The sequence below is a fragment of the Lepidothrix coronata genome, unplaced genomic scaffold (genome assembly GCF_001604755.1).
Source record: "Lepidothrix coronata isolate B3197 unplaced genomic scaffold, Lepidothrix_coronata-1.0 Scaffold97, whole genome shotgun sequence".
In the NCBI taxonomy this organism is placed as follows: Eukaryota; Metazoa; Chordata; class Aves; order Passeriformes; family Pipridae; genus Lepidothrix; species Lepidothrix coronata.
Genome location: NW_016690277.1, coordinates 3,016,214 through 3,039,860, shown reverse-complemented (window position 1 = coordinate 3,039,860; position 23,647 = coordinate 3,016,214). Strand labels below are relative to the sequence as shown.

The window sequence follows — 23,647 nt, the reverse complement described above, 5'->3', positions numbered from 1 at the left end:
TAGAAATGAACATTCCTGAATTTTACAAATTTCAGGGAAATGTTAGAGCTGTCAAAAACAACTGTAAGTCCATTTCTATGTATCAATAGGTCCATTTTGTAAGAAAATACATACCCTGAGTACACCTCATCTGTCACAAATAGAAAATTAACTATAGAAAAATAAACCTAAACCATCAGCAAGTCTGAACACAGATATCGAGAGATGTGTTTTTAAGTATCAGCATTAAAAAAAATGCCTTCCATGGCAAAAAATAAACAGATATTCCCTGCATACTCCATTAAGAAGATAAAGAAGGGGTGATTTAGCTAAGTGAAAGAAAGGAGGGAGGGAAAAAAAAAAAGAAAGAAAAAAACCCAACCAAACAAACAAAAAACAGTAGAGGGAGAGGAAATAACACAAGTGCAGGAAATACCAGAACAGCTACACTCATCTACTCTCACATTTTCTTTACACAGAAGAACCAGTATTACATTACTGTTATAAAAACTAACTTTATTAGGGCATTAAAGCAAAAGAAAGTTATTCTCTTAACAACAGGGTTATTACTGTTTTAAAGAACTATTATGATTATCATTAAATATTTCTTAACTATATATTACCTTCATAATTGAAAGTGAAAGAGGTAATTATTAAAAATCTGCAATATTGTTAGCTGGCTGAACTACTTCAACACAAGGCATCTAAAAATTTATCAGGATTACAATTTCTGCTTGTTTAAGCTACTGTCTCACTAAAAATTCTGTGCTTACTGTATAAATCATTTTTTTACAGAAAATACTGAGGAAGTCGAAAGCTTTAAGATACAACTACATTTAAAAGGAAAATACTTATAAAAATTAAAGTCTTAACTGCTAGTATCAACCTCCAAGGTATACATCTCCTTCAGGGATCAGCTTGCCTAATTTTTACAAGTCTCCTTCTTCAAGGTACTATTGAAAATTGCTTTAGTGAATTAGTCAGATATTGAACCCCAAATAATGCAAATAACGAGCGACAAACACTTGGTGGAAACTGCTTATTTGTACTTAGCTTCCAAGAAACTGCAGGGGTATCTATGTCATCTCTGATCTGTCAGGCTGTGAAAGCCACTGTCCCTTACCCTCCCTCACTAAACACACTGTCCAAAGAGGTTCTGTGTTCTTTTGTTGTGTTTCAGTGATTTGAGATCACATGATATCTTATATATGATGATCATTTTTAAAGCCACTGTGACTTCATAGTCCAGAGAGGACTACTATTAGAACCAGTCACATTTGGATGAATGTATGAGCTGGAATTGTCCAGGAAACTTAGACACTGGAGAATCAGAAACACACATGGTGTACTTAATACTATTCTTTCTCTTCCTTGGGAAGCCTTTAGCACAACAGACCAATTATTAAAAGTAAAATGGAAAGTCTGATGAACATCTTTAATGGACAGCTCTCCCTTTCCTTTCCCACATCTCAGTTTCCTTCATGCAGTAGATCTAGAAGTGATCTCTAAGGTTTCTACACATTCTATGATACCCAACTGTACCGTGTGAAATACTACAGTATTTTGATTAAAAAAGGGAGATTATATGTATTCTGCAGAAAGCACTTGGACTTAAACATGCAGTTTGACATTACAGTAGTATTTTAACAAGAACCATGTGTTATTATACTTAATGCCACCTTACATTTGATAAACTCAATAAAAGCCTATCACAGAATCAGAACCAAACATAAAGAACAGTTCTTACCCTCTGGAGCAGCTTGTCTCTATAGTGTTCAACCTGTTCCTGAAAACTCTGGCCTGGTTTCTTGGGTCTTTTCCCAGACTCTAACTCATCCTGAAACTTCATCACCTTAAGCTGTGAAAATAATACTGACCATTAGGTTATTGGGCTTATTATTATCCAGTTAGGCAGGTGGCTGAAAATGAAATTTCCATGATTTATAATCTGTGTTCTTCATTCTTTCTATACAAGCTTGTGCACAGAGATACTAAATTTATTTGAACTGGATCAAAGTAACAAAACCCCACACTTATCCGCAGGCACCTGCAGTTGTTCACAGACGTGGAAAAAACTAAAAATAGAGGGATTTTTTTCTGTTATTCTACTACATTCTGTCCCCACCGTTAGAACACTGCACCCTTGTATTTCTTTGGTCATTATCTGATTTTTTGCTTTCAAAATGAAATCATTTCCTGCAGGTGTCAATGAATTCTTTCAACTTCTCTTGTCTACTCCAAGGTTCCCTTCAGAAATTGGTTTTTTTTTCCATTTAACCCTAAATACTAAAATCAAATGACTGACATAATTAGGACATAAAACAAACACATCTCTTCAGGGCTATTTGCACAGAGTGGCTGATTTGAAAGAACTGATTTTTACTAACATAGTACTCTTTCATGTGCTGTCAAGCTTAGCAACAAAATTCAGTTCACAAAAGTGCTGCTAAATGTAACACTAAATTTACTGCAGTATCCCAGCAGAGTCACAAAGTTAAGTAAATGTCAGATTTTTTCCCTGTGTTGTTTTCAGGGTTTGGGGTTTTTTTGGTTTGGGTTTTTCTTTTGGTCTAGATGCACTAAAACCTTTCTCCAAGTTGATTCACATCATGAAACTTCACTCACATCTCTTGTCAATCCTTCATTCCTAGTGACATGTCCTTGTACAAACAATCCTTCAATTTTTTTGGAGAAGCTGTCTCTTTTGGGGGTGGATGGGGAGGAACTTGGTAATAAGTCAGGTTGTATTTGTCAGCCCTCTTCCAAATGCTTATGCTCTGACCCTCTTGCATTTTCTGTTTCAATACTGACCTGCAGAGTTATATATGAGTAGATTTTTCCAGTGCTCAAGGTTTTATTTTTAGTGAACACACAGAATTGGTTTCTCTTTAGAAACATTTAATTTTTCCACACTGAAAACACACAAAGGAAAAGACTTTGCAATTGTGTCCATTTTGATTATCTGAAAGGATCTTATTCTCTATTTCCTAATATGAAGTAAGCACAAAATCAAACCCCAAAGGTTTTTATTTCCCTCTCAAAAATAGCAGGCCAGACTGGATACCATATATTCCAATCAGCCCTTCCAATTACTGACAGAAAGGTATCACAAAAAACAAACTAATCACAAGAACAAATATGTTAAGAAGCATAAAACCCAAGCAAGGATAACACTATTTTAAGCAAGATCCCCTTCCCCTTCAGCTACAGAGCTTATGCCAGAAACACCTTTTTCATTTTAGTCTCAAATATAATGGAGCAACTCACTTTGGGGGAAAAAATTAAAGACAAAAACCCACCACCACTGTTATCTGATACCACAGTAAATTTCTGTCAACTGTTCTGTTTCCTTCCCTCCCTCCCAGAGCAGGCTCTACCTGCCCTTGAGCATTTTTCCTTACAATTCAGCCAAATAAACTGTCAGCAGCCAACGGAAAACTGACACCACCATTTGTCACATACCACCTTCCATAAAGGCATTTTTTCTTCTTGTCCCCTTCAAATTCACAAATTTCAGAGGCAGGAAAACCTTTTGGAACCATCTACTCAGTGTCCCCATGTACCCCCTGTTCTGGTAAGAAGCGAGGATTGCATTCCCTGCCACCATGTACACCCAAGGTCATCAGTACTGAACAGGAGCACAGAGGAGGCTCAGCTGATCCAGAAAGCCTCTTGGGCTGTCGTGGTATGAACATGCCCATAGCACCTGAACTTTGTTTCCCCAAGAAAATCACCCAGATAATTTAAAACACAAAACAAACAAAAAAACCAAACCAGCAAAAGCCCACAAAAACCCCATCCTCATAAGATTTTATTCCTTTACATATTTAGCCAACAAAGCTGTGACACTGTTTAACCATATTTTGAAAGCAAGGAAGCCTAAGTCTATACCCAAAACTAACCTGAGATGAAAATAAACGAGGTGTCCAAACAAGAGGTTTTATTTGATTTAATAAGCTAAACTGGACCCAAAAAAATGCTGCCATGCATAGCACACAACCCACTGCTGGCATGACATTCTGAAAGGCAAAAGGAACTATTTGCATGTAACTTCTCCAGTCACTGTGGTGGAGGGGGCAGGCTGAAGGTGGTCATTGGCAGGTGCACAGAGGAAGAGAGAACATAGGAAAAGCCTATACTACAGTGAGTACTCACTCAACACCTCCCCAGATTCCAACTATGGTGAGATCATATGGTTTCCTGAGACAGCTGTGGTCTGTTACAGACCCACCATCAATGGATCTCTCCTCCACACACTTGCTGTATCTCCCTTTAAACTGTAAACTGACTCCTTTCAGAAAGATGCTGTGGGCACAGGAAATCAGCTCGAGCACATCCCCTGGAAAAGGCGACTCAGTGTTCCAAAATGCTGAGATGGTATCAACAGCTCACTAAAGAAAGGTCAGGCTCTTCCACCTTCCTTCTCCATTCCTGCACTCCAAGCTCAGGGTTTCCCTTCCACCCTGCCCTTGCAGCAGCTGCAGTGCTTGGCTGAGTTTTCCATAGACCAGATCAATTCACTATCCCAGCAGAAGCCCACCCTTACCCCTGGCTTCAATCTTCCCTCCAGTAGTGAGATGTATTGGGTCAGGGGAAGAATGAGCAAGTGCCAGAGTTCACAGGATCAGGATGTTCCCTCACCCAGAGGTGAGCAGTCAAATAGATCAGCTCATTCTACACCTTCATGTATAGAGCCTTTTGTTATTGTCTCTAACACATCGCCACTGTGACTGTGTTTTCAAAGGAATTACTTAGGTCCCAAAATCCACAGAATTCTCTAAAGAACTGCACCCAGAATTACTATATGAACTTAGACACTTGGTTACCTCCTTTCACTATTTCACTATTCATTGTACCCTGGCCAGAGTGAACAACCTTCTTACACTCTTTTCCTGCAGAGGACATGATGCTCTTATTCCTATCACACAGTTTCAGATACTCCCCCAGGAGAACGAGATCCTTAATACTTAGGCTTAAATCTCCCAATTCATCTAATCAATGAATTTTGTAAGCATTTCACTTTGTAAACCTGCATTTAGAAAGAACTAATATATTCTCATTGCACTGGCTATTCTTTAACTATTCTTGTCCAACAGACAGGAACTGTTAAGCCTGTTCATCCTTAGGAATAAATACATTGACTTTTATCTGGACTCTCTCCAAAGTCAGCAGGATAAAATGGAAGGGGAAAATTTTTCAAAACTCTGCCAAAACTTTTCAGTACTAATTCCTTAGACAGAGCAGCCTCCCACAGCAGTTTATAGTCTTCAGAGACTGCAATGCACAAGTGTCATATATCCATGAAGTCCCTGTGAGCAACCACTACCAAATACTCCCATGCAGGGATCACATTTCCTACTAATGGGAGGAGGTCCCTCATAAGCTCCAGATAAACAGTTCCTCAACATGACTCTTCTCTATTGGTTCTCATCTTGAAACTTCTCCCCTCTCTCCTCTAACTCATTTGAGGAGAGTTTAAAAGGTTCAGGCATTCCTGGAAGGTGAGGCCTTGATTACAGCCCACCCAGGAAGCAAGCAAGCTAAAGGAAAGGGTGACACCTTGCTGCCACGGCCCAGGGAAACCACAGACTGCTGCAAACTGAAGCTCTGCTTTGTGTACTTTCACAGCAACAGGTGTGATGTTTCCTTACTTAAAACTAATATGCTTTCAAAAACTATTCTTGGTTTTCTAATCTGCTGCTGATACTGTCTGAGCCCATACACAGGGTCTTTTCCACAAAAGGTCACTCCACAGTTACACAGCCTCAGACCTGATGGGGCCAGGTTCAAAATAACTAGTTCAAGGTCAATTAGCTGCATACTGCATATTAGCATGAACTAGGAAGTTAATCATCAGATACTTTATGATAGACAGGAATTTCTACTTGATAAGAAGTTGCACTCAAATGTAGACTAATTACAGACAGGACAGACATCCAAGCAGACCAAAGTGTTTTGATTTTCCTTAGAACAGCCTTGCCCCAGCAATGGCTGTCACAAGTCCTAGACTTTGCAGGAGCAGAGAAAAATATTTCTTTGAAAGCTTGGTTTTTCCAGCAAGTCTACGAACAGTGGAATTTCTGCAGCTACAGTATTATCAACAACAGATGACAGATATACTGATGTACACATGTGAAATACCTCCTCTGCTATAACAGCCCTCTGGCATGCTCAGTCACAATCACAGGTTGCCAAGTGTCTTGGAGCCAAGCAATTCCTGGCTTTGTGAAAAATAGAAATACATTCAAAGATTTAAAATAGACCAAAATCTTCTGAATAGTCATCATCTTTTAAGAACAACTGCTATAAATAGCAAAACTATCAGTTAAGCAAGAGCCAATTTGTCTCATCTGTTATTATTAAATCATTAAGATATTTAATAGGGTATCTTTTTGTCATTTTGCAGTAGCCTCAAATGAACCAGGTACAGAAACCTCCACAGACCAAAGGGTTATACTGTTCTAGTGATGATTACAAGCCTCACACAGCTCCTATGATCTGATAAACAAATACACAGAAGTTGAGTATTCTTCACACTAAGCACCATAATCCAGAGAAAGAAATAATGGAAAGTGTACGGAGCTTCAGTTTCTTGACAAAGGCAGCCACCTTTCCCTTGTGACATCCACTTTGGCTCTTTGGCTCTTGGTAGAAAAATAAATTGGACCTCAAATACCATGACACATTTGGGGCGGGGGGTGTTTGGTGTGGAACATCTCTGAGCACTGGGCAGGGGGCACTGACAGAGCACAGACACAGGATGGTGTAACAGGATCCTCCCTGCAGCTCCCAGAGCTCAGTGGTTCCCAGCAGAAAGGATGAACAGGATGACTCAAGACCATTAGTTTTCTACCTCAGTCAAATGCTACTTTGAGGTCTCAGGTGGCCAACACAAAGGTGAGTAAAGGCAGCTACTAAAGAGGACCTGTTTGACCCTTCTGGAAGCATGGCTATGTCTGGATTTGTGAAGAGCCTGCCTCCTGCTGCAGGTGAACCCTGTGCTGTGTTTTCTGTTTGGAGTAGGATTATAAAATCCTGTGCAGCAAGGTGGAGACAGAAGTAAAGTACCTTAGAGAAAGGTCCAAGGAGGACAATGCTGCTTTATTTTGTCTGAGTTTCTGACCACTCTGAGGAAACAAAATGACCAATTTAAACAAGAAAATTCCCATTTTTCTACCACTTCACAGCACTGAGGTCTCTTTACAAAGAGGAATACACCTTTCTTTTATATGTCACAGGATGGGGGAAGAAAGACACACACCTATACAGCACTGTAAAGACCATTTTGAAATTTGAGTTGTAAACGCTGTAAAGTGCCAATCTTTCCACACTTAAAGCAGGTGAGAAATCACTGTTCTTTGGTGTTATAGGAAAGCCTCTGCTCTTGCTAAGTTCTGGAAAGAATTCACACTTCGGAAGGATTAAGAGGGGTAGCAGGGAAGGCAAACAAAAGGTTACTAACTTGCCCCCTCTGATTGCTGCGGCCAAAGTTTGTTTCTTACTGCACTTTCCCCTCCCGGCTGACAAGCTTAATTTACTGACTGTGCCAAGAGGAAGAATTCTTGTTTGTATCCATGAATTTCCAAAAACTGCATGAAAAAAATCTGTTTCAGCTTCCCTGGTAGTCACTGTGTAGGACTGTTAGAGAATCAGACTGCCAATTTTTTTGCCAAATATTGTACACATTTTTTACAGTTTTTATTAGATGGCATAACTGTTAAAGCTGGTAATTGGCTGTTTTTACTCAGTTCCTTCCCTCAAATTTAATAATGGATGTGGGTTTTGGCAGGGATTGGGTACATACTAAGAAGAAACTTTGAGTGTGAATGCTTTAAAGTAGTACAAGGAGTACTTTCCTGCCAATGACAAACTTGAGGAGAAATTTTAAGTACTCCTACATAGTGTCTGAAATGTTCTGAAAATGAAAAAGAATTGCTCTACTCTACTTTCCTGGCAATTCTGAAAGTCTGACACCAAGATGGTAATTTACTTACCAAAAAAAATTAAATGCAAACCTGTGCTTGAAAACCTCAAGTATTTGCCACCTAAAACTGTTCCTGAGAGGATACATTGAGGAAAGAACTTAAATCACTCAAGCAGTGTAAAACTGCCAACGGTTAAAGTAAATCACTTCCTAAACTGCCTCCACAAGTGCCACGATAACATCTCTAAAACAGATACACAATCTGAGAGGAGCCCTTTCCATAACTGCTACGATCAATATTACAGCAACGTGAAAATTAGTTTCACTTGTACTTTCATTAGTCTAACATGTATTTTCTACAAAAATACTGCCACCATGAGTCAGGTCAGACGTAAATCCCATTCAGCTTTTCTCAAATGCAGACTTTACTAACTTAGTATGGCTACAGATCACAAACTTTCCAACTGCTACGCAAAGCAAGAGATTTCTAAGTGCTTAGTTATAGTCTATTAATTCCAAAATCTGAATTATTAAACAGAGACATATTTGAGAGAAACAATAGTTGTGACATTTTAAAATATTACTGCCTGAGCATCTTAATATAATATTACAAGGCTTTCCTAATGTCTGATTTCAACTAACTAGCACGTTATAGCATAAACAGGTCGGCAGCCACAATTCCACCTTCAAAACATTACCCAAGTTGTAACCTGCCACTTGGAGATGCTATAACTGCAATCAGTAGTTTAGCAGCTTCTTAATATCATTTAAATGCACTGAGCAGAAGGTACAAGAATTTCAGTATTAAACCCCAGGCTACACTGAATAGAGAGTACAAGCAGGAAAGCCACATACAGTTTTAAACTGCTTTTGTTTTTTGTCTGGCAGAAGGGCTTCACTGCCAAACAAGGGTCGTGCTAAATTCCCGTTCTAGTTCCATTCTCAGTAAAACACGAGCTCAGAAACCAGCACGAAGCCACAACAACCTGTGCTACACTGACACCTATGCTTGGAGAAAGAGAGAAGAGCCAGTGAGCCCTACAAACAGCATACAGGCCTTCAACTGAAGTACCACATTTCCAGGACTACCTGGGTTAGTTGCATCTACTTCTTTGTTTCATGGCTGACACAGTGAAAAGAAACACTTTTAAATGCAATAAAATACAGACACCTGGAGGCAAGAAACAGAAAGAATGAGAAAGGTATAGGACTAAGGCCACATCCAAAAGTCACTCCCATTTGCCAAGAGGAGGAAAGTGTACAGGGACCAAGCAATCTAAGGCTACTGGTGTTACTGAAACAGGACACTGAAAAGGAACAGTAATTCTCAATATGCAATATCCCCTGACTCGATTTTTCAATTTTTTCCCATGTTATTCTGAAAGTCAAAACCAAGCAAGGCAAGGCTGTGAATGAATACACCTGTACAAAAATACACTGGACTGAAAAAAAGAACCACTATATAACAGACCATGATTATTTCAATTAAAATAACCCCCTATCATATGTAGAGAACTCAGGGTGGGGTAAGGATTGGAAAGGTCCAGAAGGGTGGCACAGAACACCACCTGCTCACCTCTATCTCTCGGAGTTTGGCACGCTTCTCTTCACTCATTTCCGAGTATTTGACCGATGACTTGGATTCAGGCATTTCTTCTTTAATAGGATTGGAATACATGTGTTGCTCTTCTGACTTAGAACTCTGAGTGTCTTCCTCATCTTCACTTTCTTCTTCTTGACTTTATAGGAAACATACAGAATTGAGATGTAACAGATAACTAAGTATATATAAAATTTACTATTTCTCCTACATAGTTTCTATGATTAGTTACTAGTTTTGAAATCTCTTAAGTAAGATTAAGTTATGTAAAAAGTCTGCAGCTACAAATCAGTCTCTATCTGCTAGATTCAGTATTTTAATTAAATTGTTAGTTTTTATAATGTACACTGCTCTCAGCATGCAGAAGAATTCAGGAAATTCATGGTCATCAAATACGTACCTACCTCAGCTACAAAACAAACCCACTGCCTCCACAAAATCTCTTAAAGTGCTGTAATTGTGCTCTTCAGGTATAGTAAGTTTAATAAAAGAAAAAAAACTGCAACACTTTTGCTTTTGGGAGATAAACCTGGGACACGGCAGATACCCAAAATGATATTCCCAGACTGGCCACTAGAGTGCTGCAGGACTACACACAATGCAGGCAGGTTTTTGCAGCACTAACAGATGCTCTCAGTTGCCTGAAGAGCAAAGTAAAAGACTACTCAAACCCAGCTTCTGTTGGCAGGATCCTACCAGCATCCAACATACATATACCTCAGAATATTATTCACTGCATTTGTCTCAAAAGCAAAAAGCAGACGTTTAGATACATTCCTATACACCTAATAACAAGATTTCCACACTACTGCCTTAGCTCTTGCCATTTGATATTAAATTATCAAATCAGCATCAATTTAAAGATTATAGTTAACAACTCCACCAAAAGGTGTAAATTATCATGTTAGAAAAAAATTATGGGGGCTGAAAGCACGCTGCACTAAAACCCTGATCCCTCTCCATCTTATTTTCCTACTTTAAAAATTTCATGTTTGTTCTGCTCTTGCAATACATATCTATCTTACAGAGAGTTCCAAAGACACTCAATTCATAAAATGAGTATGTTTTCATCAGAATGAAGAAGTATTTACTTTTGAATTTCCTCCTCCTCAGATTCTTCATGTTGATCAAAAAGCTCCCACTTCGAAGTAGTAACAGCTAGAAGAGACAGTAAGATAATTTTAACAACAAAAACCCCCACCAATTAATCAGAAAATTAGTATTTGTAGACATAATAAGAACTACAATGTGGTAAAATTTACTTAATGCACTTAATACAGACTTTCTATTTCACAAAAAATACTCAAACCAGCCCAGTAGCAGAACATTTACTATTCACAGAGCTATTCACTTACAATGCATATCACGTTTTGGTAAATCCTTTAAAAGCAGACAAGTATTTGTCAGCTTGTAAAATATTATCTTCCAAATCAAGATGTGAAAAGACTGCCAACCACATATCCAGATTTTTTTTTGCTTTCAATATTTATTCTTAATGAACTGGAAATTATTTTTAAAGGTTGGTAGGTTATTGAAGTAAAACAACCAAAACAGAAAACAGTATCTCCCTTTTTTGGTTAAAGCTTCCATGAACAAGTTACAGCTAAAAATTTTACTGTGTTTGCACAGAAAAGCTGAAAATAATCATTACATAGGTGACATTATGCTTTCAGTTTACTTAGAAAAGTAATCAAAACTAACCTTGAGCTTCCAGTTCTGATTCATCCACTGCTTCCCACTTTGAAGGGGCAACTTTAAATATAGGCTCATTCTTTTTTGAGTCTTCAGTTGTATCCACTGTTGGAGCAAGACACAGAAAAATAATTTCCAAAGCTTATCAAAAGCTGAAACCAAAACACACTAAGATAACAATCAGAATGAAATACTGAAACAGATACCATCTTATTAGTTGCAAAGAAAAGAAACCAGGGTTTGGAACCCGATGTGTATTCTGAAGCAATTATGAACTTAAAGCAGGAGGGCAAACTGAAGTTAATCAGTTCAACATCTCACAAAGCTACATGCCACATCAATTCATGGTTGTATTTGGAAAAACTACTCAGGAAAAAAAGATCAAAGACTGAAGATTCAAATTGAAAGTAAAGTTGAAACATTCCGTACAAGGAACTCCATCAAGATCATCATCCAGCGATTTAATTGGGACTCCATCCAGATCATCAATAGGAGCAGCATCAATAGGAATTCCATCCACATCTTCTAGTGGAGCACCATCAAGCTCTTCCTCAATGGGAGCACCATCAAGGTCATCCGGTACTTCCTGAAAGCAAACAGTAATTAATTATTTCAAGTGCAAATCTACATTGCTTTTCTTCAGTTCTCCAATTATCAAATCATTCCTTTTAAGAAAAGTACTTTTAAAAATACCAAAACCTCAACTTTAACAATTTTTGCTAACAAGTTTATTGTAGAGGAAATAATACAACAATATCCTCTTTTAAAAATTATAGGCAGGAACTTGGAATTTGTCCACAATGTACTGGAAGCTTTGCAATACCTATATTCAAAAGGAAAGATGTTAAATGGGGGTTTAGCTCAAAATGAGCCAATTAGACAAATTATACTTACTAGATATGAAGGATTCAGTAAAATGAAAAACTGACAGAAATCAACTCTTTAGCAGGAATACACACAAATTATGAACACAGCTACATATTTCAACTTATTAGGCCCTTCATATACACACGTTAACCCTGCTCCTCTGCTAAGGGAAATAAGTTACCCTTCCAGTTATACTGGGTGTCCCTCCTGCTGTTCTGAAAGGCATGTTTCCACACAGTTACAATGCCTGAAATGCCACTCAAAATTCAGATATTACAGAGTATTTCCAATACAAAGGAAATACCTGTCATTCTGCACTAGTCTTTGCTCTGAAATGGTTTCACAATACAGCTACACCACAGCACTTAACCTGCAAGCAAGAAATTCATAAACAGATTAAACAATATTTGCATTTGAATACACCTGTATTTAAGAGTAAGGACCTGGAGGAAGGAACGGTTTACTCACCCTAAAAGAGACAGTAAAATAACCCTTGCTAGCCCTGCTTTATATTTACACATCTTTTCCCCACCACCCCCAAGCATCACCACTGAGCTCACTCACCTCTGTTTCTTTATCTTCCATGATGTTTACAAGCCCCAAGAAAATATTCTGTAGTTTGATCAGAAATGGCTCTGGATAGATTGCCCAGTCCTCCCATGCTCGGAAGCATGTCATTACCCGTTGCTAGAAGCAAGGGGGAAAAAAAAAAAAGCTAATAAATTTGTATTGAGAAATTTTAAGTGATGGGAAATAGACCACAGAGACCTACTATTGCAGAGCTGCTCCTAAGTAGTTCCACACTAAAGTATATTACAGTGATACCATGCTGGGCAAGACTAGTAATTTTACAAAAATACATATACAGGAACTACTTTTTATAAAATCTCACTTGGATTTCATTTTCCCTTTAAATTCCTGTTACATTATCCATTTCAGCTGTTCACAGTTCTCTCCTGACAGTAAGTTTCATTCTGCCCCAATGTTCAAAGCAGGTGCCTCTACTAAAAGTAAGAGAAAACTTTCTCTTTAAAAATAAGAGAAATCTTTCTCTTCATAAAATAAAATAACTAAAATTAACATTGGCTTATACATATTACTGAATGTTGGAGAAGAGAATGTTCTGGGGAGACCTTACTGCCCCTTCAGCACCTAAAGGGCCTACAAGAAAGCTGGAAAGGGACTTCTTATGAGGGCATATGGTGACAGGACAAGGGGTAATGGCTTTAAACTGAAAGGTTTAGATCAGATATTAGCAAGAAATTTTGCAGGTGAAGGTGGTGAGGCACTGGAACAGGTTGTCCAGAGAAGCTGTGGCTGTCCCATCCCTGAAAGTGTTCAAGGCCAGGCTGGTTGGGGCTCTGAGCAACCTGCTCTAGTGAAAGGGGTCCCTGCCCATGGCGGGGCGTTGGAATGAGAAGATCTTTAAGGTCCCTTCCAACCCAAATCATTCTATTGTAGAAGTGAAGTTTCAGGTTTCAGTTCAAGTTTGAAACATTAGATGTAACTGAAGATGCAGATATAAAAAAGTTATCTACTGCCTCTCTTATAATTTAACAAATAGTTTTAAAATAGCAGTTAAGAAATTGATTCTCAATCTAGAGCAACTGAGAGCAAAGAAAGCAGGACAACCAGGTTAAAGACCTTAATATAGAAAAAACTAACTACCCTGTCAGCTTTGTATTTAAAGCTTCTGATTGAAAAACAAAGAAGAATAAAGAAGTGCAGAGGCATCTTGGAAACAGGAGAATGAAAGGTAGGCCAAGCATGAGAACCGTGAGAAGCACAGCACTTTATCTCAAAAATCATTCTCAACTACCCATGGTCAGACTGGTTATCAGAAATCTAAAAACAAAGCCTATCACAAAAACGTTTAAAAGTAACTTTATGCTGTTCTGTCCAGGAGTTTCTTTCCACACTGAGTACCCAAGTTTATTTTTGAAATTGAAATAGAGGTGGTCCAAAAATAATAAGAAAGCTAGAAGGCCCTGTCTGTAATTTAAGTATTAGATAGATATCCTCTCAACTGCACAACTGTACATCTACCTGTACACTTCAGGTAAAGATGTTAATTTTCTTCCTTAATTTCAAGGTTATCCTTGCAAAAGAGAAAACTCTTTTTTTTTTTTTTCAAAGCCTAATTAGGAACCTCGATGTCTAAGCCACTTATCATAGTATGCAATCTCTTGTGCAGGAACATCTATCTATATGACTTCTATGTCATGTAAATAACAATGAAATACATACCTTGAAATTTTCAGACTGTAAATGGCCTTGTATTGTACGGTAAGTAGCATTGAGATCAGAGAATATCTGACATAATTTTGTTTCAAAACTAGAATTAAACATATACATTTCTTTAGTTAAACTTTGTAATATATGTTTTCTGGACATACATAATTCATGAAAATACCTGGGACACAGGACTCAAAAGCACAAGGTTCTGATCCCTACTGTAGCCATGAACTGAACTATAAAGCAAATATGATTACTATATATCAAATCACCTTGGACAACAACAGAACTGTGAAGGGAGATCTTCACATCTGCTGCAGTCTCTTTATACACCCTGGAAAGACTGGAGGACAATAAAAGGAGTTTTACAACCTTAAATACAATGAAAGAATTGTCTCAAAATGCAATTTGTATTTTATTTTTTTTTTTAAATCTTAGTTATGTTTCTATTCTAGTTTACTCAGTGAGGCTCTCAGTGAAAGCACAGTGAGCAACAGCTGCCTAACTTCCCTTGAGCTTCTCTCAATGTGCAAAAAATAAACCGGCACAGCACAGACACACTGCAACAGGAAACATCAACTGCAACCTCTGGAGTTCCATAACATGCTGAATATTTCCCATCATGCTGCCATAGCATCTGAGAGACTCCAGGAGTAGACACAAACATCTAGTAAGACAAAGATACTGTCCCTCGGACATATTTCCTAAATTCTGCTCAGCACCTTAGAAATTAAGTACATAATACCCTCATACCTTCTGCAAAGTTCATGGGGAGTTGAAACCCCTACACTTTAATAAAAATAAATCTGTTTCAAAATTTTACTTCTTTGCATGAATTCTTTGCTATACCACATCTTGAATATTAGCTACAGGCTCTTTCTGTAAAGAGGCACATGCATTATTCTCACCTTTATGGAGTTCCATGCAAGTGCTCCCTTACATAGGGCATTACCAACATGCTACATCTTATACATTTTCATGCAAACAGATATAAATAATATCAGTCTGTAATAGCAGCATCATAGAAAAGTGTGAATTTCTCTACAACCACGTTTATCCAGAGATGTACATACAGAGATGAATATAAGAATGTTTTTTTAACTGCCAATCGCCTAAAATATTATACTTACAATTTTCTATAGTAGGAAGCATTGGCAACTTTAGCTGAAGAGTTGTATAACACATCTGACACCAGATACAATCTTGCAATCTGCAATAAAGAACCTTCAAATTAACTCCAGTTTAAATTATCCTGAGAACATGTGCATGTTTCCAGAAAGGATACGAGACAGCTTTAACTGTCTAGAAGTACCTAATTAGAACTAAGTGTAGCACAGCTATATTATTAATACACATGCTAAGAGGAAATTAGCCCCCTGTTATGCTTGAGGGTACTAACTAACATATTAACACAGTATTACAAAGGAGGAATCACAACATTCTAATTTTAACTGCCTTGTTTGAACAGATCATTATGCTGTTTTCAACTTCACAGTAAGGCAGAACATTGTTTACAAGCAAGCCCAGAAAAATTAAAAACATGTAACAAAATTCCAGGAAAAAAAGCATATTTAAATCCAAGCCCACGTTTTAGTACCAAACCTCAACATTATCTGAAACTCATGAAATAATGCTTACAAATTACATGCTCATGCTGCTAAGTGAGCTCTTCCCCCCAAAAAACAAGAATGTAGAAAATCTACACACCTTCTTAGGAAGAGGAGTCTTGAGAATGGACAGTGATTCTGTGATGCAGTCAACAATTTCTTCAGCAGCTTCCGCATTATTTAGACAGAAAACCATTGCATCACCAATATCATTCTTCCGAGGGGTTAATCCCCGGAGAATTTCCTCTAGTTTGTCCCTCTGTCTGAAATAGCAGGAATTTTAATACTTTCAATATAAAGTTCAAGGTACTTTTGGGAATTTTCATTTAATGACGGTTTTTAATTTTCCATCTTTAGAAGAAAAGCAATTTTAAATGTTTTTATATTCCATTACCTCAGTTCTTTCAGTGGCTCATGAATTTATGCATCAACGTTACATAAAGTGCAAAAAATTCCCACTCAAGTCTTGACTACATAGAGAAATCAAGGAAAAATAACTGAGAAATACTTAATGCAACACATCAGTTTCTCTAATAAGGTAATTATCTTTTTGGATTTAGCTTAAGCCTAAACCAAACTGGATAAATCTAAAGCATTAAAGTAATTTCTGCTACAGAGTAAGAAACACTAGATTCAGAAAGCCAGTAAAAAACAATTACATCACATTTTCCCTGATCTCCATATTTAGAGAACATTCTCAAAAAAGTATCTTTTTGAGACTTTCCAAAAGAAGGTATAAGAAATAAATTGTGAATTAAAACCTTCAAAACTATGACTGGTGTAGTAACTATGCTGAGAAGAATAAAACAAGAAAAAAAAAATCCATATGCTAATAACAGTTGAACAGCAGCACAATTAAGAAAACCAGGTCTCTATTTCCACTAGTACAGCCACCCCCAGCACACTGACAATTCACAGCAAAGAACTCTGGTGATCTGGCTCTTCCTGCTTATTAACAACTGTTCCCAATTTTAATTCCTGATCAACAACATCAAAAAGTTTAAGATTATAATAACTGCTTAGCTCATGAAGTGTTGGGAAAGGTGCTGTATATCCTCACCTACAGACAGCAACAGAAAGTGAGGAAAAGCTCTCTCATCTTCCCAATCCCTTTCAAATTAAGGGTTAGTAAGAACTGGAATGAAAGGCCTTGTTGTTCAATGACAAATCTAACCAAATCCAGAACATATTTAGCAACAAGTATGATCAAAACAGACTAACTGAAAAGCACTGAGTTTAAGAGACACTCAGACACATAAATAATACTATGACAAGTATGACAACATTTTAGGGATGATATATTAAAAAATATACAAAAATATACAATATATATATAAAATATAAAAAAACCCATACAAAAATACACAAGAACCACAAAAGGAAAACCAAGCAGACTAGCAACTAAAGCATCACTATAAATGGATGGTGGTACATACTCTTCCTTAAGTGCACCCTTCTTGTTCGGTTCCTCCACAAACGCTTCCGTTTCTTGCTCTTCAGACATCCCATGCAAGTATGGATTCAATGGGGGTGGCCTCCAAAACGACCCGTTTTTGAACATACGGAAGTCTTCTGTCCTCCACTTGGTTGGAGCATCTCCCTACAAAAAAAACGCAATTTTTATTTTTGTCTTCTTCTAATTTACTATGCTTGAAGTTATGAATTGTCAGTAAAATTCTACTTGCCTGAAGAATTGAATAAAGCTTCCACCTATAATACACATGGGCTGGAGTCTGGTTTTCAAATAAAAACCTAAACCAAACCGCAAAGAAAAGAGATAAAACATATTACAAATCATTGAATGGAAGCAAATTCAAAGGAAGCAATAAAAACAAATAACCAAACCCTGTTCAGAATCCCACCTTAGCCCCCAAATGAACACCAGACAGCTAAAAACATGTGCACCCACAGCACAGCTGGGCAGAGCATGTGCAACTGTTACACACACACACACACACAGTTTGCAAAGCAGAGAGCACAGCTCCACAAAGGCACACCCTTTCTCAAAAGTTAAAAGCAGAACAGGGTCAGCAAGAACAACTGTGCAACCTCCCAGCAAAGCAGAGGAATCATCAGTGCCAGGAGTCACTACAAGAGCAACTGCAACCTCAGCACAAGCGGTGCAGGAGCTTGTAGTTACACAGTTTGGTGACTCAGATCAAATACTAAATAACTTGAAGCTTTCCACCAGTTAAGCTGTCTGTCAGAACACTGGCAACATCTGATGGGGGTATGGGGAGCAAGCAGCCCATTTTTAACAGCCAGGATATTTTGACCTGCATATTTTCTCATTTTATATATAACAATCATAGTGATGCACTTCAAACTTTTTGCAAATAAAGCATTGCTAAAAGGACATTTACCATTTCCCCAAAAACGTTTTTCAGAGACTGCATTTCACAAGAAAGTTGGAAATTGATCCTTTTTTATTCTATTAATGACAAGAGCTGGAAATTCCCACAACTTCCCTATGTCAGCTAAAGTTTAATCCTATTTGCATTGACATCAAAGAAAAATTACTCCCAGCTCTTGCTAAAGGTTAGAAATCAGGCTCCAGGAAGAGCAGACTTCACATGGAGTTAAGACTGGCTGTTTTGGGGGGGGATTTTTTACTTTTTCTAAAATGTATGCTACTGCTTCCACTGACTTTTCCCTGAGAAAAGTATGTGTTAAATGTCACTTATTTTATATATACAGAAATGTATTTTATGTTGTGTGTATAGTATTTTATTTATTTATATGTACACACTAGTAACAACTGGAATAAAAACGCGTTCTCCTTTATAAATGGAGAGCATAACCACTTGTACAGCTTAAATCTGCTCATAAAGATAGACACAGTAAAAGCAACTCTTATTAGTATTTCAAAAATGCCAAATACTAACAACAGTGAAAACAGTTAGTGCTATTTCAAATGAAGCAATGCAATAAGCACCTGAACATGGGGTTGTTGATTTCTCGGTTCATGATCATGGCTTCGAACATGGGCCCTTCCCGAACCACAAACTCTATCATTCGATGGATCAAAGCGAGCAAATTCCTACAACAACAACACAGTTAAAGAAAAATTGATTCAGACCTAACACTATATAAAACTACACTCCACCTAAGATACTACAACTCTGCAGGAGATTATTTTGCTGTATTGTTAGGAAATCTGTATAAAAGATAAGGTAACGTGGAACATATCATAACTTTGCATCACAGACACGGGCATTCTAAGAATTCAAACATACCTAGCACTGGTGGAGTAAGAATTTAAGAGGAGACCTCTTTCCTGAATTTCCACAGCCTACAACCATCACTTGCTTAGCAGAAGCCTGATACACACAAAAATGGGCAACTGAACACCAAAGTATAATTAACTATCAAAAACTAAGCTCTCATCTACATTGTCTAGAAATAAGATTGAAGTGTCAGCTAAAGTTCTACAGGGGAACAAGTGGCTGAACATTATGCTCAAAATAAAACACACATACTTTTGAATATTCAATAGAAACTGCATTCAGCTTTCAAACTATTCAAGTATGAAAGCAAAAGCAAATAGTCTTCTTGATGCCAAGCAAGGCAATGGTTTTATAAAATTTAAATAATTTCCTTTTGGTCAAGACTCAACTATTGGCACAGGCCAAAAATGTCTATCATACCATCCCATGTTTCCTCCCTCGTACAACCAAGTGAATCAAATCACAATTAAAAAAAATAAAAATCTGCATCATTTCATTCAGCACTACATCCTGAGACAGGCGAGGAGCGGATGTGAAGTGCACATTTTTCAAGCCCCATCTAAAAATGAAGAGTCCCTTCTAAGCATGGTAACAGCAGACACTCATATAAGCTTTATCAAAAATAATGATAACCAGTTTCCACTCCTTTGGGGCTTCTCGGAAACAGGGTCCTGAATTTTCAAAATAGGTTACCTACAAATATCAAAAGCTTCATAGCTCGTGTCCTTTGAATGTGATGCAAACAAAAAAAAAATATACAGATTTTTACATTTTTTAATTTATTTTCTTAGATGCCACAAATGGATTTGGTTCTTTACATTTCTTTAGATTTCCTTTTAGCACTTTTTTAATTATTGAAGTTCAATAACTGCTACATTGAAAAGCTGAAGAATTTTCTATCACTTCTTAGTAATGTGACTATTTTCTACCATGAGTATTCCAAGTTCTGCCACAGATATAATGCACTAGATCAAAAAAAAATCAACTTTAAAATGTTGTAATAGAAACCTGTCCCTGCCATCTGCAAACTTAGTAAATGTTGTTTTAGACCATCTAGCATTGAATCTGTTTTTACCTCAAATATTACACACAAAAAAAAAAATCAAACACCTATCAGTTGATTTTTCCTCTCTGCTTTTTATAATCCCAGAAACATCGTAAAGAGGACAAAGTCTCAACGATTCTGTAGCCATTTTATTTAAAGCAGTGTTCTCAAAGTTTAGTGTTATATGAACTGTATTTGAAAACATCAGTAAGAAACAAATCTACAATTAGCTTTCAGGCCTCTGAGCTATTACACCATCCATTTATTTTTAGGCAAGTCCAACGTGATCTTTTCTGGCTTCTGCAGAAAGATGTCACTGGTTTTCATCTAATTTGTCTTTCATCCAGTAAAAAAAAGTTGTGTAAGAGCAGCTTATGCTTGAACAAGAACATCTGCTTTGTGATGACCTCAGATGTATGAAAACAGACTCAGTACATCGGATATCTGAAAGAGGTTGTTAAATGCGTTTCGGTGTATAAGACATGACTACTTGGAAATTAATTTCTCAGAAAAACCTCTGATTGTATATACTCAAGGTTTTATGTTTAAAATACTAAGAAGTGAAAAATGTTAAAAATGGTATTGAAAATTTTTAACTAAAGGAGAATAAACACATTATCCCACTGAAGCCAGTTGACATTTTTGCATGATGTGATGCACTGTGTAATAGCCTTAGCAGTTGTCATTAGCAACTCTGAAAGTCATTAGGAAAAGAATAATTAAAAGTATCTTCAAATACAATTCATTTAACATGTGTTCTTATCACACTTTATCATATTTTGAAATGCTACAGTAAATAAAATGGACACATCTTTTTCTCTGAAAGCTAATTACTCTGTGAGTACTGCAAAGTTTCACAAGTACTTGTTCTATGCTCAATGTTTCTCAAATCAAGACTCCTCCTGGCCACACTAATTATTCAAGTCTCTATCCAACAAAAACTGTCTTGTCCTATAATTTCATCAAAAATACTAGTGCATTTGAGCATCTATTGGCAAGTATGTTAATGCACTATAACTAGTTCACAAATCTCTTTCTGCCCCCCCCACACACGCAAAAAAAAAGAAAAAAGGGACTTTGTGACAATTAAAACAGTGTAGTAAAAAAACGACAGTTTAAAGTGCATTATTTTAAAATGTCATTTAGCTTAAGTTGGCCAACAAAAAAAAAAGGTTTTCAGTTATAATAAAACCACATTTATTGGAGCCGATCGTACCAATGTCTGGTCAAAAACTGTATACTTTCCCAATCCATCCCATGATGTTTTCCTGGTCCCCCGCTGCCGCAGACAGTTCAGCTGGTGTTGCTCACCAAGGCCAATGTCAAAGAGAATTTGGAAATCTTTTGTGCTTCTTTACTTTTAAAACAGTGTTGTGTTCCTATGTTTGGGAAAGGGTTTTAGCTTAACTGAGCAAGAGTATTCCTAGACTAGTGTGAAGGCAGGAGCAGCACTGGGGACCAAAATAATTCCTTGCAATAATACAAAACTACATTTTCAAGTGACCAAAATTATTAACTGCTGCACATTTTAAAAAAACAGGAGAAATCAAAAGTGATTTTTAATTGAACTGGTTATAAAACATATAAGTGAGAAAAAGAAAAAAAATTAAAAAGCCCCACAGCTGCATCCCAGTCCTCAGAGGTTTATGTCAGGACTTATGTAGTGTCTGTAAGACAAGCTATTTCACCCTAGTGTTCACTCACAAAATTACCCTGCAACTACCTCTAGTGCTCAAATTAAATGCAAAAGATAATTACTTAAATCTACCCTCACTAAAGAAGAGTTATTAAGATAAAAAGAGTAAGACTGTAAATCACACACATTCCTTTCAGGTGTCATGAAAGAACCATTGCTCAGTCAAGCCATTACCTTTTCCTCAACATCACCATTTTTCTTTAAAATTCCGAAGGGGAAATTTTCTATATTTAGATCAGTAATAATAAAGAAAAACATGTACCTTTCTGTTGGGATAACCACTTTGACTATGGCTTGCGACAGAGTCTGTATATGAAGTCACATCAGATAATAAACATAGAATATGTGAGTATTGTTAACAAGTAACAAGCAAAAATATACATATGCAATGAAAATACTACACATCTATCACAAGTTTGCAGGCAATCACTGCTGTGAAGTTATAACTAAGCAATTACACAAAATGCAAAGGTTGTGTCAGCGAACCATAAAGGTTCACTAATTGCAAAGTATCAGAACATTCCTGTCAGAATGTACATTGAGGCACTGAATAGGAACTATGCTGAATATAATTAAGAAAGGAATTCTTAAGTTTATGAGAAAATTCTAAACTATTTGACTTGGATCACGTTGGTATTACTTTATTCCCAAGTCTTATGGAAAACAGCCCTGACAATTAAGTGTCATTCAAAGAATCAATAAATTCTTACAAATGTAAATCAAGTTGGTTTGTGATTACAAGATACTTACCCTTTTATCAGCTAATATTCCAGAAAAAAAGTTTGAAAACTGACTCCATAAGCAGCATAAAATACTTACTCAATGTCCAGATTAATTACCTTATACACAACATACATCAACTCCTCTAGTGCAAAACTAATGCTACTCAAATTAAAATGTAGGATTTTCTCTAAATAGAACAATTTAGATACCGCAATTTGGCAGCCAAAAAAAGGGGGGGACGTAGGAGAAAAAAATCCAGGGAGCCTGGAGGGGGAAAATGATAGCCAGATTTTAAGCAGCACTAAATTAATCAAGAGCCAATATACTGTCCCCTAACACAGACATGAATCAGAGCTTCAGGAATTAAGTAGGTTCCCTTGGGCTACAGCAGGGAGCCACTGAGTTTGCAGACTAAGGGCCGCCAGAGTCAGGCTGAACAATGCAAATCTATGAAGCCATTGCAATACTGTCACAGATGTAGTATTTAACAATGAGATATGGCCCAGGGTACTGTAAGTTACCTTCTCAAAATCTTCCTTGTTTTTTGGTGGTGGTAACATTGGAGCATTAGGATTCTTCAACCTCTCCCTGGGCTGGGCGTTAAAAGGCAGTCCTGAGGGAGGAGGTGGGAGGGTGTGCTCCATCATGGAGGGCGGAATGTATATTGGATGTGGTGGAATAGGTACAGCTTTGCCCCAACCCAGCTTCATTTCAAACGACATGATCATCTTGCCTGAAAAAGTGAAAGGAAAACAAACCCATCACATTATAAACTGGCTCTGCATCACTCAAGGTTTCTCCATGTAAGTGCAGCATTTAGGTTTGCCTGCCATGGTTTACCTTTTGCTTACATGTTTGATGACTGTATCACATCTATCAGACTACAGCATGTGCAAATGAAGGTCTAGGACATGAAATGTTTTATTAATCTTCCCCCAGTGTGTGTTCAGGACACTACAATACACTGTTACTCTAGTCTGAAAACACTCACTTGCCAGTAAAAAAGACAGTGTAAACTAAAGTCACTGCCAGCCTGGGATCTACTGGAGTTA

At 37.2% G+C, this 23,647-nt stretch overlaps 1 protein-coding gene across 4 annotated transcripts in view; it reads right to left on the bottom strand.

Annotated features, from left to right (window-relative positions):
- U2SURP (U2 snRNP associated SURP domain containing) overlaps window positions 1-23,647 on the bottom strand; it is a 42,793-nt gene that overhangs the window by 3,012 nt on the left and 16,134 nt on the right. For 3 of the 4 annotated variants that reach the window (XM_017822353.1, XM_017822354.1, XM_017822355.1), the window contains 14 exons: window positions 23,117-23,328; window positions 22,135-22,178; window positions 18,840-18,944; window positions 17,590-17,656; window positions 17,341-17,504; window positions 16,005-16,167; window positions 15,428-15,507; window positions 14,310-14,397; window positions 12,627-12,749; window positions 11,625-11,781; window positions 11,205-11,300; window positions 10,595-10,661; window positions 9,480-9,642; window positions 1,727-1,837 (listed from right to left, as the gene is read on the bottom strand). In XM_017822353.1, coding sequence (XP_017677842.1) covers window positions 1,727-1,837; window positions 9,480-9,642; window positions 10,595-10,661; window positions 11,205-11,300; window positions 11,625-11,781; window positions 12,627-12,749; window positions 14,310-14,397; window positions 15,428-15,507; window positions 16,005-16,167; window positions 17,341-17,504; window positions 17,590-17,656; window positions 18,840-18,944; window positions 22,135-22,178; window positions 23,117-23,328 — 1,640 coding nt within the window. The remainder of the gene's footprint in view (window positions 1-1,726; window positions 1,838-9,479; window positions 9,643-10,594; window positions 10,662-11,204; window positions 11,301-11,624; window positions 11,782-12,626; window positions 12,750-14,309; window positions 14,398-15,427; window positions 15,508-16,004; window positions 16,168-17,340; window positions 17,505-17,589; window positions 17,657-18,839; window positions 18,945-22,134; window positions 22,179-23,116; window positions 23,329-23,647) is intronic. The other variant, XM_017822356.1, reaches the window with a different exon arrangement.